Source organism: Etheostoma spectabile, chromosome 2 (assembly GCF_008692095.1).
Source record: "Etheostoma spectabile isolate EspeVRDwgs_2016 chromosome 2, UIUC_Espe_1.0, whole genome shotgun sequence".
Classification (NCBI taxonomy): Eukaryota; Metazoa; Chordata; class Actinopteri; order Perciformes; family Percidae; genus Etheostoma; species Etheostoma spectabile.
The window spans coordinates 26,545,139-26,558,230 of NC_045734.1; the positions used below are offsets into that span (position 1 = coordinate 26,545,139).

General features: G+C 40.8%; 1 protein-coding gene across 7 annotated transcripts in view; it reads left to right on the forward strand.

The window, feature by feature from the left end:
- Nucleotides 1-3,244: 3,244 nt before the first annotated feature.
- The window catches only part of sun2 (Sad1 and UNC84 domain containing 2), an 18,479-nt gene continuing 8,631 nt past the window's right edge, over nt 3,245-13,092 (forward strand). Inside the window, exons 1-5 of one of the 7 annotated variants that reach the window (XM_032534334.1) lie at nt 3,255-3,325; nt 3,405-3,583; nt 10,776-10,884; nt 10,990-11,105; nt 11,906-12,298. In XM_032534334.1, the coding sequence (XP_032390225.1) occupies nt 10,778-10,884; nt 10,990-11,105; nt 11,906-12,298 (616 nt within the window). In that variant the 5' untranslated portion in view covers nt 3,255-3,325; nt 3,405-3,583; nt 10,776-10,777. Of the gene's footprint in view, nt 3,326-3,404; nt 3,584-8,680; nt 8,899-9,748; nt 9,968-10,775; nt 10,885-10,989; nt 11,106-11,905; nt 12,299-13,092 lie in introns of those variants that run through there. The other 6 variants (XM_032534358.1, XM_032534366.1, XM_032534339.1 and 3 more) reach the window with 6 other exon arrangements.

Here is a 13,092-nt window from a genome sequence, read left to right on the forward strand (position 1 = left end):
CTCAAACACTTCAGAGTTTACATCTGCTGCTGTAGCTCATAAAGCCTTTTACTGGCCACCCTCCACCGTTCAAGCCACCTGTAGGTTCTGTGTTAAAAGCTTTATGTCCCACTTCTATACTACATGCTAATTATACGCCAGTTTTAAAAGTCCTTAATACCAACCCTTTCTTTCTTGAGTTAGTATGCATACTAAGTGCCTTTTTTAGTTTTTATCCCACAATGCAATGTGCGAAGGAAACAGAAGAACAATTCATTTTTAAAAGGAGGATCCAGATCAAGGTCTTGAAAAATTAAAAAATCCAAATCTGCTAAAATGTGTGTGTGCGTGTGTGGTGTGTGTGTTTGTGTGTGATAATGTTGCGGGAATCGACATTGTCAGCTAAATATTCAGTTTGAACTTCCTGTACTGATCAGAGGATTTTAGAGGAGCTATGTAAATCATTGACAAATCATGTGTCTGGCAGCTACTATAATTTAGATTTGAGTAGCGTGACAAACATATTTTACCATGAAAACCTTCCCAAGCATAATTATGTGTGTGTGTGAGCGTGTGAGTGAGTGAGTGAGTGAGTGAGTGAGTGAGTGAGTGAGTGAGTGAGTGAGTGATTGAATGAGTGAGTGAGTGAGTGTGCATGTGTGTGTGTCGGTCTGTGAGTGTGGACAGTGTCACCGTCTATAGGTTTGCCCCCCCCATGTCTGCTGTTATGTAAAAGGTTACATCCCCCACTGTGCCCCAATCTTCTCTCATTTTTACCCACCCTCCCTCTGTCACACTCACAGAAACAAACACTCCGCGCGTACACACATTTCACTCTCACTCTATTTTCGATCGCATTCCAACACAGTGACTTCAGACCAGAAACGGGAAAGCTTGTGTGTGTGTGTGTGCATGTGTGCCCATGACGTCAGCTGTTTGTTTGCACACTGTGGTTGTGTCTGGGGCACCAGCTTGGTAGATAAGCATGGTGGGAGTCTCTGTGTGTGTGTGTGTGTGTGTGTGTGTGTTGATGTGAAGAGAGGAGGGACATGCCAGACATGAAAGAGTGCATACGAAATGTTCTGTTGAAAGTCAGTGGAGTGATGGGCTTGTCAACTTTATAGACTCTTCATTGTTGAGCATCTGATGATTGAGTGTATTCCTATTTCTCTGTCTCTCCCCCCCCCCCCCCCCCCCCCCCCCTCACCCCAGCCGGAGGAAACTGCTGCATAATGATAACAGACTTGGAGACAATGGGTTCAACGGGCGTAAATACGCGTGCAGAAACACACAAATTCATGCACAACACATACACACACATTGTGCTGGTGAAGCCCAGGGGTCAGGGGTTCCGCCTGTGCTGCTGATAGTCCCCAGACCTTCTGAAATTATTTATCAAATACGGAACAATCCGGACATACCTGCCACATTTCTGAGCTTTTTTTATTTTTTTCTTCCTAAAATGACCCATTGGAATAAAGAATTATTCTTCTCCCTCCTTCCCTTCCCCTGCCTGGACCTTGTCTGCCCAGTGATAAGGTCACATTGGGTTTATTTTAGGCTGCTTGCATTACAGGAAAGAGTACCAAAGCCCTGAGGGTTTCCCTTAAAAGCAATTTGTTGTGTTTCAGGGGGTTTGGTCCCTCACGTGTGGCGAACAGACTGAGGTAACCATTCTTAAACCTGGTCTCCTCTTTCTGAGAGGGTTCACCTTGACTAGTAGCATTACCTGGTGTTGTCGCTTTCTCTCTTCAGTCAATCAAAAACATATGAAAAGGTATATATGCACCATTCAATTCCAAATTATTTTGACAATAAACCCTTTTCTGATTCTGATTCACATTTTTGAAAAACAATGTCTCCATGCAGTGCCTTGCAGGCTCTCTAAACATGCTGTTAATTATCAGTAAGGTTCTCCAATGCCTACAGACTCTTTAAATGATACTATATCATATATTTCTAAAATATTACAGCTACATCTGCAGCTAATGCTTACGTTTCCGTGACTACAAACACAGCCATAGTAGTTTGGTTAGGTAGGCAAATAGCAATACATTGATACAATGATGTAGATGTGGGATTTAACAAGGAGAACACAGCCATGATGATGAATAATCTGTGAAGAGGATCTGCCCTTGTTCCATTATTCCAAAGCCTAACTTTAATTTAACAGTTAATTTAAATTTATTCAATACTACAGTACTAGAAAATTAGTTGTATCCGGCCAAGGTCTGGTGAGCACACACACTTTATGAAATACACACATTCACTCTTGAGAGGTTTATCTCTCACCGCTAGGCCTGCACACCTCTGCATGTCCTTGTGTTTGGATGGATTTTTTTTTTCTTCTGACATGACTGTGATGTCAGACAGTATATTAGATTGCTTTTTGGCTATAATAAAACCCAGCAGTATCTTTTGGAGCAGCCTCAATTTAGATTTCATAGAAGAAGGCGTAGATCTTACAAGCAGCTTCACTGCAATGGGAGCAGAATTTGCTCACTTGGTTAGGAGTTTGAATTAGGTGTGACAGGTGTTCAGCTCTCATTCTGTAACTTTGTATTGAAATTTTGGATATTCAGTTTCAAACATCACATTAAATATGGTAATATTTTCAGACATTGGATTTGATCCTAAACATTAAATTGCCAATGTAGTGACGCTTGAGGACCTTTTCTGCAGTGTGACAGACCTGTTATGGGACATAGTTATTCCAGGCCAGATGGCTCCACTGTGTGTCAGAAGGCCTGAATAGCAACTGAAGGGAACAGTTTAATGGTGGGTAAACATATTACCGCTAGGCGGCGCCATTTGTTTTGTTATTGTCACATGCCCTGTGCCATGAACCAACAGAACGAGACCGGAAACAGTTTCAAAAGTGTACACATCATTTCTATGGCCGTGTACAAAGTGAGAAAATAAATAAATAAAAATAATACACTGGGCACTCTGTTGTGCAATTTTTCTTTTCCTGGTGGAATGATGTTTGTTCTTTCTGGTCCTGATAAATATTTTTTAAAGATATCCAAGGAAATGACACACCATTCTACTACGTGCACATTAATTTGCCTTTTAATAATAATAATACTACTACGAATAATTCTAATAATACTACTACTAATAATAATAATAGTTCATATAACATATAACTCATAAATAACTGGAATATAAGTAATAAACATAGATGAAGATCATATTTAATTTTTGGCACAGATTCGTGATGCATAACTTTATTTTGTAAACCTTAACCGGAAGTCTTCGTCTTTACTGTTGCTAGCTTGATTCCGATACTGCCAGTACCGTAGCTATTTGTAACGGCAAAACCTCAGAGCTGTCAAAAGCGTCGGTAAGTCTCACTGCCTCTTCCCACAGTTACACCATCCATCACCACACTCTTTACCTATGGAAAATCTATTATTGCTCAGGTTGCTGTTTTGGGACTTTCTCGGAGTTGTACAGAGTGGAGATGTTTCTTTAAGCGGAGCACGGTGGTCGTGAGGATTATCATTTCCTGACAGAATTTGACAGTCACCCGCCTGACTGTTGCTCGGCGTGGTGTTGTTGTTTCACCGTGACAGACCTAACTAGCTAGCTGCACGGCGAGGTAGCTAAATTAAGGACACGGAGTACAAAACAGTAGCCTAACTCATGTGTCAAGTTGTATTCGCCTGGTAATTTTGCTGTTAATATTGAAACAATTAACGCCAACTATAGTTTTCGTGTTCAATGTGCACATGCGCTGCTTGTGGGTGATGCTTTTGTCTCTTAAGAAAGCTACAGTCTATGGCTTTTGCCATACATCTCTATGGGCTTTTGTCAGTTTTTTGACTAACGTTACCAATACCGTTATGTTAACGTGCGTTAAATACCTGCTGCGGTGATGGACTACCGTTACGTTAACGTGCGTTAAATACCTGCTGCGGTGATGGACTACCGTTACGTTAACGTGCGTTAAATACCTGCTGCGTTGATGGACTACCGTTACGTTAACTTGCGTTACATACCTGCTGCGGAGCTACCGTTACGTTAACGTGCGTTAATTACTGCGGTGATGGATGAAACAACATGGACTACCGTCATGTTACAACTGTCATGTGACGTTACTCTTATTAACAAGGGACATAAATGTGACATTTTCTTCTATAATTGTTGTAACTTCTTAAAATACGTAATATTATTGTAATATATTTCAATCTATTATTAGAGATATTCAAATATATTTTATGTTGTCTTAATTTAAAAACAAACTCTTAAAATATCTGTTTAATACATACCTACTCAACCATTAAGTTTTTGTTTTTTAAATTTATATATGTTTAAAAAAAACTATATATATATACAGTATATATTAATAAGTATATTTTAATAAGTTTACTTCATACATTGTGCCAAAAAACTTTGGGGAATAACAAAAACTTGTTATGATTTGTACAGTTTTGTCCATAGTTATGAACTCGTTTATAGCACTAAAACAACGATACTGCAGTAACAAATGGTCAAAAATTACAGATAGGCCTACAAAAGTACATTACACAATGTGGATGGAGGCTGAAACATAAAATTAGATTTTTGGAGGACATTTTAATCCTCACATTTTAATCATCAGGCAGCTGTAACTCTAGATCTGTAGCGTGGAAAAGAGAAAGAGAGAATGTAACGTAAGCATCTGGTTCACATTGCTATAAACAGACCTTACTAGGTAGCTGCTCAGCTAATTGACGGTATTTTTTTGTCTTTTCCCCCTCTCTACTTTACAAAGAGCTTGGGGTAATTTGTCTTGAGCCAGTCCACACAGATGACTCATCGGTTCTGTATGGCTGAGTTGCATTTCACTGGCACTGTCCTAAAGTTAGCCACAGTATTAAACCGTTTGCCAGTTTGGGGCTGATGTAGACTACGTCTCTGCATTCCTTTCTTTGCCCTCTCCTTCCCGCTGTATTCACTGTCTTTCTTCCCTCAGCCTCTCATTCCTGTGCTTTTTCTCTAATTTGTTCCTGCATTTTTCCACTCATTAGAAAACTCTTAACTCCCTTGCTGGTTTTTCAACCCGCAAGAGTATTTTACACATGTTCCCACTTAGGGCATTCAAACTAACATTTCTCACACACAATCCCCTGTTTCACCTTTTTCCCCTTTGTTATTATACCCATTTGTCCACCATTCCTTCTTTCGTCTTTGTTTTGCTGCCCATCTCTTTCTGTTAGTCTTTCAGCCCACCCCATTGCCTTTGTCCCAGTCTGCTCTTGTCATTTTTCCTGCTTTGTCTGTGGCCTGTGCCAGTGGTCAGGGTACTGGGCCAGTTACAGGGCCCCGCCCTGCCCCGCCCTGAGCAAACACCACCACTACATCCCGATCTCTGCATGCCTCAGATTTTGACCCAGTATAGATGCCTTGCTGGGGCTTATTGGACTCACACATGCTTGTTTATGAGTGTTTGTATGTGGGTGTAAGGTAGGGCTGGGCGATACAGAGAAAAACAAATATCACAGTATTCTTAACCAATTTTTGTTTTTTCCCATCTTGTATATACTTAAATATTTGTTCTTACATTCTTATATTTTATTCTTATATTCTGTTATTATAATTATTATTATTTCATGTATATTGTATGTATGTATATTTTGTGTGCTGCTGTAACACTGTAATTTCCCATTTTTTTGGGATCAATAAATATCTATCTATCTATCTATCTATCAAATACCTCCATGTCAATATTGCGACGATATTGTATGGTTGACTATTGTTGCTTTAACAAAATGACTTAGGGGGTAAGTTTTGTTTGGCTTAGGTGCTGCCTAAAAAGGCTTGGGTGCTGCTCCTAAACCCCTAAACCTTATAATGACGGGGAAAGCCCCAGTCTTACTGTAAGTGCCTGCCAGATGTGGCATTCGTCTAATCTGCTCTCCTTCTTCATGATTAAGGCAGGTTCAATCTTCCAAAAGAATCACTGCAAGTGTTTAGGCCCCACTTTGGGAGAACGACACCTTTTGTGTGTTTCTGCACATTGTTTCCACAGGAACTGAAACAGGTTTCGCTATGTCTATGAGGGGATGTACCCACTGAGATTTGCCTATTCATGACTTTACAGACCCCTCACGTACACATGGAGGTACACCTAGAGCAGTGCATTGCAATGAGTGTCCAGGGTTGAAAAGAAAAGAATAGATAATGTATTTATGTGTATGTGTGTATATATATACATATATATATTAGTGGCAAAACAAGGCTTTTAACATCTTTAAAAATGTGTCAAACCAAGTTTTGAGTATGAATGGGTAATATATAATCTAGTGTTGAGATTAAGGGGAATGGGTGGGCAAGGCTACAGAAGAACGAGGATGGACTTTTTCTGCAGTATTTTAGTGGGAAAACTGGTTAAGGATGCAGAGGCGAAATGGCAGAATGAAGGAGTGGGTACGGAGGGAGAAAAAGAGGAGGTGTGGCTTTGTGCTGAGGTGTCTGCTTTAATAAGGAGGGGGCTGGTAGGGGAGAAGTGCTGAGCGAGGCTGCACTGAGATGCTATTTCAAGTGGAAGTGAGGATTTGAGGGATTTATCGTACCAAGCGCTCCTTTCTCCACACTCTTAGCTAAAGCCTCTTGGCGTGCCCTAAAGAAAGAAATGCTAATTGTGTGTGTAGAGCCTTTTACCAACTCCTACAGTAGGCCAATGTGGTGGGAACAGGGAAGAATTTGCTTGGACGCGTGTTCTGCGTGCCAATAATCAATGTCCACAATCTGTCTGCATCTCGGTGCTGTGACCCACTTTTCTTTTGCACACTACTCTAACAATGACACGCAAACTTGGCACGGTGAAAAGCTGTCTGCTTTTCCCCCTAGCCACACACCTGCGTATCCCTGGCTGTTAATTACCTATACGCCTTCCCAAAGGCAATGCTCCACCCGGTGCTCAAACATGAAACTGCAGATTAACTAGCATCACCAACGTGCTATGTAAACACAACAAAACAAAAGTGGCGTTATGGCTCCGGCAGTGTGAAAGAAGTGTTACAGATACAGGCTGTTGTTGCCGTGGAGTCCAAATATTTGTGACATTTGCTGCCGTTTGTCTGCTTTGTGTTCATTGCCATTGACAAGACAACACATTTTGTAATCAGTTTTTTGAAATACTATCTTTGACATCTGAGGTTTGTGTGTGATGTATCTCACTCTTCACAGTTCAGCAGCAACGTCCTCTTTTTTTTTGCAAAACCTCGTTTAATCAAACACGCTAAAGGAAAATGAAAGAGTCGAATAGTTGTCAGAGCCATCTTTCATATTGGCTGCTGGCAATGTCTGTGAGAAAGGGATTTCTTTTGGCCGTTATTTAGGGATCGACCAATATGGATTTTTTTAGTGCTGATACCGGTTTTCTTTTCATCAGCCTCAGCCGATGACCGATACGGGCTGCCAATTTTCTTGAGCCAATATTTGGATTTGCTCCCTCACATCATAAAAATGTAAACCCTGCCACACTGGATTTGTTATTTGGAATCTGCTCTGCCATTTCTTTAAAAATATCAGTGTCACTTCTGCGATCATCTTACATTCATGTCACCCAAATGATGTGTGCAATGTGCATCATATGAACGGGTGCACTGCATATGGTTAAATGTGCAAAGGTAAAAGGTTTCCATCACCATCTACACCACCGCCTTGATGATGCGTTGCTTGCTGAAAAATTATAAGACAGATATAATCAGGTCATCCCAAAATGTCCTTTGTCAACTAAGTGTGCCATGGTGCTAATGGGGGAGGGGCAGTGCACGGCGTGCACGTGAAGTGCAGCGTCTCCAGCAACACAGAGCTGCCTGTGGACGCCCGTCTGTAAATAATGCCAGGAAAAAACTATTGGTGACCGCAGCAGCCGCTTATCTGCCGATGTTGAAAAGTCTCATGCAAATATGCAAAATTAAAATGCAAGAACTCATATTTACATGAACAGCCTGATAGCTGGATAGATATGAAAGGGAGGGTTGCATTAAATACGTATTTTTTATCACCACTCCAATACGGTAGTCTTTGTCCTTATAAAGTTGAACTGATGAACATTTTGCTGTGACAAAATGTTCATTAAGTGAAAAGATAAGTGTTGTATTGTGCAGAGTCATGGTTTATGAATTGTTTTACAGAAGTGTTTTTTGAAAATTAAGACTGCACTTATGGATTGTTTGCAGGTGCTGCAGAAAAAGCCAGTTCCTGTATGACGGCGTGTTGTCTTTATTTAGAGTATATCGAGAAGATCCATCTGCTGTCAGTGGCAACCACAGTTGTGGACTGCTGTTAGGCGTAGTCACGCATGTCATGTTGCTGTTATTGTCTGTTTACAGCATCGATGCTGTTTGGGGATGTTCTGACCTCTCTGCTTGTATTCTCGTCTGTCACCATGCATTCACGTAAGACCCCAAATCCTCCTCATTTAATCTCTTAAACAATCACATGCACAGAACCAGTGGAGGAAGTTAGGAAAGTAATTAATTAATTTCTTTAATTAAAAGAAGAAAAAAAAGATGTGCTAATGTTGAGCACGGGAGGAAGGCGTTAGTGGAAAAACACCAAAGAGTTGGGCATGAGTGTCTTCACTGATCAAGATAATCAAATAGCTAATTTAAGCTGTAACGCCCTTTTTTTTTAGGGGAGTGGAGGCTTCTGTGTGTGCGTGTGTGTGCTCTCACACAGACTTCCTGTCTCTATCTGTTGGGTACAAACAGCCACAGCTTCCCTTTCTGTCATCTTCCGCCGCTCTTTTCGGTAGCATTAGGTACCAACTGCTCTGCAGTCATCTGGTCCCCGGCTCACAATATCAGAAGGCTAATCCGAACTGTTAACCAGGTTAGTGTTTCTGAGACCACCAGTCTCATTTAATGGAGAGGAGGCTCAGTATGATGCAAGTTATACTGTAAAGACTGGATAACAAAGAAGGTTAGTACATTTTCTGACAGTATGTAGACTAGTGCAGACATGGTTGTCATCAAGTTGAATAACGCCGTTCATAACTTTCAAAATCAGACTATTTTCTAACCTCTCGCTTGCATTGGCCAGTATGTCTTGCAACCCAAAGTTGCATAAATGCCAATGTAGAAATTTTTATTTCATTTGTCCAGATGATGAGTCTGTGTCTGGGTTGATGGATCTGATGTCATGATATTCACCCTACAACATTAGGTTGTGATGCAAACTACATTGTGAAATTCAAATTCTCCTCTATGTTCTCACGTGTTCTCCCCACTTTGAGTTCAGACATAAGGGGAAACATCTCTGGAAACATCTCTCATATAGACCGATCCAACGCCTAATGAGTCAATACTTGGGCCTTGTTCTCACGGCACTCTTGAAATATAAAGATGGAAGAGTTAAATTTAGATATTCCAGCCATCCAATCTTTCATCTTTTCCATATTAAGAATATATGCAAGTACCTGTTGTCTGCTGCAGTTTTTGTGGGGAATGAATGGATATATATATTGGCAATGATATACAAGAGGCCACCCGCCACTTTTTTACTGAGATTTTAGGTACAATCTAGAAAGAAAATGCATTGTGCCTTACAATAATAATATCACAAGATATATATAGTCTTATATTTGATAGTAATTTGGATTAGTGATGCTGATATTTGGAAAATAAGGATCTTTTAAGCAGATACATATTCGGCATTTCTATGCTCTTCAAATTAAATTTAACATAGTTTGCTTCCTACAGGAGTTGGCACAGCAACAAGTAAAGCTGGCGAGCTGTGGTTTATGCTAATCATCTGCACGGTAACAACACACTGACCAATCGGATTGCTCTTCTTAAGATGCCGGTTACATGGTAGCTGTGATAGCAGCGTTTCCTGAAAGATAACCTGACCGGATACTTTCTAACAAGCATCCCAGCGTAATGCGGCTGAATTCAGGTTCTCTTTGCTCTCGTCCTCTACATCAGCCGCTGTTAAACTGTAATATTTTCCAAGGTTTTTCCTCCCCTTTAAGTATGGGAGGTCTGTTGAGGTATGCTGTATTTGTGTGTGTTTTTGACTCTCTACAGTGCATGTGTATGTTCTTTAAGCGTGTGTGTTAAAATGCATTTGTTGTATCTGAGTGTGTTGGTGTTTTATGTATGCTCTGTGAATCGGTGTGAGTTTTTGAGCAGCAGGAGGACTCCAGTAGATTAGCTGGATTACAGACTTCCAGAGATTAACCAAGTGAGAATCGGTCAGAGACTTTCTGCTAGTATCACTACTACCACTACAACAGAAACTGCTTCAGTACCACTACTACTGATAACAAATCAAATGGACCTGCTGTGAGGACGGTAACCACTACACATAGCTGCTGCAACTTCAATACTTGTACTAGCCTAATTGTGCTGATTTTGTGACTGATTCATTCAGTAGCAGTATTAGCTACTGCATCTACCACTCTGACCACATCCTGTACTGTTATATTTACTACTACTACTACCTAGCATGCTAATGGGTTGAATGGCACCATTCAGTGTTTCTCCCTTTTATTAAATATGATTCTACACCCGTGGTGGTAGGACAGAGAACCTTCATCTCACTGTGTGTGTGTGTGTGTGTGTGTGTGTGTGTGTGTGTGTGTGTGTGTGTGTCTGTGTCTTGGTCTGTGTGTGTGTGTGTGTGTGTGTGTGTGTGTGTGTGATGATGTGATCATCCAACCTTGTCAGCTAAAATGTCTGTTTAACCTTACTGTACTGGTCAGAGGCCTTTTGAGGAGCTATGTAAATCATTAACAAATCATGTCTTATTATGTTTCTCTTCTCTCTTGTTTTGATTGTCTTGTCTCTGTCTTTCAGTCATGTCCCGTAGGAGTTCTCGCCTGGTGTCCGGCGGTTACTATAATTCAGACGAAGAATCGGATTCGAGCAGTGTGACGAACATATCTTACCGCGAAAACCCTGTCAAGTATGTAACTCTGCGTGTCTCTGTGTGTGTGTGTGTGTGTGTGTGTGTGTGTGTAGCTTGGATTCTAGTCAGCAGCTAAACTTTTGGTTTGTTTACTGTCGTCAGGGTTTTCAAGAAGAAGGCGGGATCCCGCAAGTCCGGCTCCCGTACCCCAAGTAGAGCCAATAGCAATGCTAGTTCTGCCAGCCCCGAGCCGCCCATCACTGCAGGCCAGTATGATGGTAAAAACAATACATCCTGTTGGTGCAAGATTAATGACATTGTATCCTGTCAGTACAAAAGTAATAGTAATAGCATGAATGAAAACGGATTGGGGACATTTGTTTCAGAGACATTTCAGAGCTGTGCTGCAACAATTAAGTTGATTTATTGCAGTTGATTAATCAGCAAATGATTTGATCGTCATGTAATTAGTAAAAATGCTAAACACTAACTGGTTCCAGCATCTCAAACATGAGGATTTTTTGCTTTTCACTGTGTTATACCAGTGTAAATTGATTAATATTGAAGGGTTGGTTAGACAAAACAAGTAAAACTATTATATATTAATATGCATTTTTTAAATTATTTTCCAACATGTTATACATTTAAGAAGTGGTTCCAAAACAGTTTTTGATCCCTTATGACAAAGGAACATCCTGCTAAATGGTTGCATATGTCTACCAAGTGGCACCAGTTCAACTAACCAGGGATTTTCTTGTAATAATTTTTAGAGACCTTGATCAGGCAAAATTGTCAATTATTACACAAGAAATAAAACAGGGCTAGAGAGAAGTCTGAAAGAAATTATTAAATCAAATGTAATCATTAATATACAAATAGCATTTGTTGCAGCCCCTTTTCATAGGTGTAATTAGTCCATAAATGATACACCATAGAACCGAACAAATGATAAAATATCCATCTTGTTTTTGTTTTTTTTAGAAACGTAGTCCTTCAACATTTGGCATAAGAAAACAATTGATTATTTATCATATAATTATTCACAGCTGACTGTTGCTGTCTCTCTTCTGCCTCTCAGGTCTGAGTCTGTCTTCCTTGAGCAGCCAGACCCAGCCGATCATGAGGACGGTGCCCAACATCTGCACCACACCTACCCCTCGGCCACCCCTCACCCCATCATCAACCCGGAGTCAGACGCCCCCACGCTGCCCCTCAGTACCTCCAGAGAAGAGCCCCTACCCTGGGCTCTGCAGCTCCTATTTGCCCGGGTTACACCACCGATCCAACCACAAGGAGCTGAGTCCGAGCGCTGTGGACAGCTCAGGGTACTCATCCTCTGAGGGGCCTCACAGGAAGCCCACAGCCGCCAGCACCAGCACCAGTACCAGTACCAGTAGGATCAGCAGTAGTAGTGGTGCTCCCAGTATTGGATACATGAGCAAAGTCAGCAGTGCCTTCTTTGGTCTAATGGGTGAGAACTGTGTGTGTGTGTGTGTGTGTGTGTGTGTGTGTGTGTGTGTGTGTGTGTGTGTGTGTGTGTGTGTGTGTGTGTGTGTCATGAGCAGAGCAGAGAGGGGCTTGGGGGTTGCCGTAGCCCCCCCTAGGATTAAATGCATACAGGATAGACACATTAATAAAACAAACCAATTATTTTAGAAGAAAAACATTAGCGACACAAGTAATTATATTTGCGCAGCACACAACACTACTTCCAAACAACAAAATCATATGCTCCCCTTCCCCCCCCCCCCCTTTGCTCGCTCAGTAGCCTCCCCCGTGGCGGAGGTGGGTGCGTAGCTGCGCGCTCGTGTGTAGGCAATGTGTGTCGAGTAGAGCCCGACTGATAAAGTATTTTTAAGGTCAATACCGATACATACTGTATATTTGTTTATTTAAAAGTCCTATGTTCCGATATACAAGATATATAAAAAAAACAAAAACAGAAACATGTTACAAAACATAAACAGATTCCCCTAACAATTATTATTTATCTGTAGGTATTTATGAGTTCTCACTAAAATAATATGATAATAATTAGTTTTATTGTCACAACAGCACAGAGGAAAATCAAAATATATTAAAGTTCTGATGAATAAAATGTAAAAAATACAAACTTAAAATATGAAACCTAAAGTCCTTTGAACAAAAACAAATAATCAGTGTTGCCAACAGGGACGTTGTAGAGCGCCATCTGGTGGAAGCATTATGCAACGCCAAACCTCATATGGTTGACCGTCCGTTTTTATTTTATTTTTTAAATATTCA